General features: G+C 62.4%; 1 protein-coding gene across 1 annotated transcript in view; it reads right to left on the minus strand.

Moving 5' to 3' along the window:
* The window catches only part of LOC104135375 (V-type proton ATPase subunit B, kidney isoform-like), a gene marked incomplete at both ends in the record, with an annotated part of 11,860 nt that overhangs the window by 9,450 nt on the left and 918 nt on the right, over window positions 1-1,492 (minus strand). The window contains one exon of the mRNA XM_009649009.1: window positions 402-573. Coding sequence (XP_009647304.1) covers window positions 402-573 — 172 coding nt within the window. The remainder of the gene's footprint in view (window positions 1-401; window positions 574-1,492) is intronic.

The following is a 1,492-nucleotide window of genomic DNA, read 5'->3' on the forward strand; positions in this document are numbered from 1 at the left end:
CACCCAGGCGGGTGTCCCTGTGGGGACAGGGGGGGCTGGTCCCCCCATGTGTCCTCACACCTGGCTACATCTCAGGGCTCAGCGTGGACGGGGACGATGCTGGGCAGCCCCCAGCTCTCCTGAGGTCGAGGTAGTGAGAGGGCTAACAGCATGACTGCGGGCTGAAGCTCGCCTGTCCTCACCTGGGAAAGCTTTTCCCAGTCCAGTCCAAGCTTTTCCTCCTGGGCTAACTGGGCAGAGTGGGCTCAGGGGGATGTCTCAGCCCTGTATGAGGGTGACCGACACCATCGTTCCACGCTGGATGTGACTCTCCCGGGACCGGAGAGTGCTCAGCCCCTGGGCAGCAGCAGAGCTGAACCCCAGGACACCAACACCCCCAAACTGCCTGTGTTTCCCCCCACCCTGTCTGCCTGTGCCCAGGGTTACCCCGTCATCCGTGCACCGAGAAGTGTCAGGGCTCAGCAGCAGACTGGGCTTACCCAGCATGTCCTCAGAAACCGGGGTGCGGAGGATGTCCCCGGTAAACTCGCAGGAGGTCTTCTTGGCGTCGATCCCAGATGTTCCTTCAAACACCTGCGGAGACCCCGGGGCAAGAGGCGGGTGGGTGGCAATTAGCGGGGATTAGCGAGCGCAGAGGGCCGGGGGGCTCGGGGGCAGCCAGGCTCTCTGCGGGGAGGTGACGTGATCCGCGCTCACCCGAAAAACCCGTCAGGGAGAGGTGATAAAAGAGGGGGAGAAGCCCCGGGGTTAAGAAAACTCCCTTTGAGGGGCTTTGGCTGGGGGCGGGGGACACACACCACATTCTCATTAATGCCTGGGGCAGGGCAGGGAAACCAAAGGCACTTTGATCGGTATAATATTTGACACCGTTTGTATTAATTAACCTCCAGATCACGGCTTTAATTAGAGCCGTGTGGCCCCTTGGGAGAAGGGCCGGCTTGGGAATGCCGGGGGCACCCGGATGCCGGCAGGCACGAGGGCGGGTGATGGCCGCAGCACCTGGGGGCACGCAGGTCAGCCCCAGGCAGAGCTGCTGCTGCAAGTGCAAAAGGCTCTTTTTTTTTTTTTTTCCTTTTTTTTGGCCTTTTTCTGTTTTTTTTTGTCCTTCCCCCCTCCCGAGGCTGACTCCGTAATAGGATTAAAAGGGCGCTGCAGAGGTCTGGGCAGCATTAGAGGAGCGAGGTTTGGCGGCTCACCAGCCAGAACCCGGCCCCATCGGCTGTGCAGCCCCCCCCCGAGCCCTGGGCTGGCTGATTAGGGGGGGACCCAGGCAGGAGGGAACCCGGGCTAATTGGGCAGGACAGCCCCAAACGTCCCTGGTGCTCATGGTGAAACCCCAGCGCTCGGCTGCTCCGGTTTGGGGCACCCCAGGAACCCAGGGCCTGCCCCGGTCCTGGCCCCGCAGAGGGCTGGTGGCCGCGGGGCGGTGGCAGGAGGGTCCCCACTTTTCATTTATGCAGGGAGAAGGTGGGGATGGGGACAGGGGGGTCCC

Source organism: Egretta garzetta, unplaced genomic scaffold (assembly GCF_000687185.1).
Source record: "Egretta garzetta isolate BGI_Z169 unplaced genomic scaffold, ASM68718v1 scaffold1231, whole genome shotgun sequence".
NCBI classification, from domain to species: Eukaryota; Metazoa; Chordata; class Aves; order Pelecaniformes; family Ardeidae; genus Egretta; species Egretta garzetta.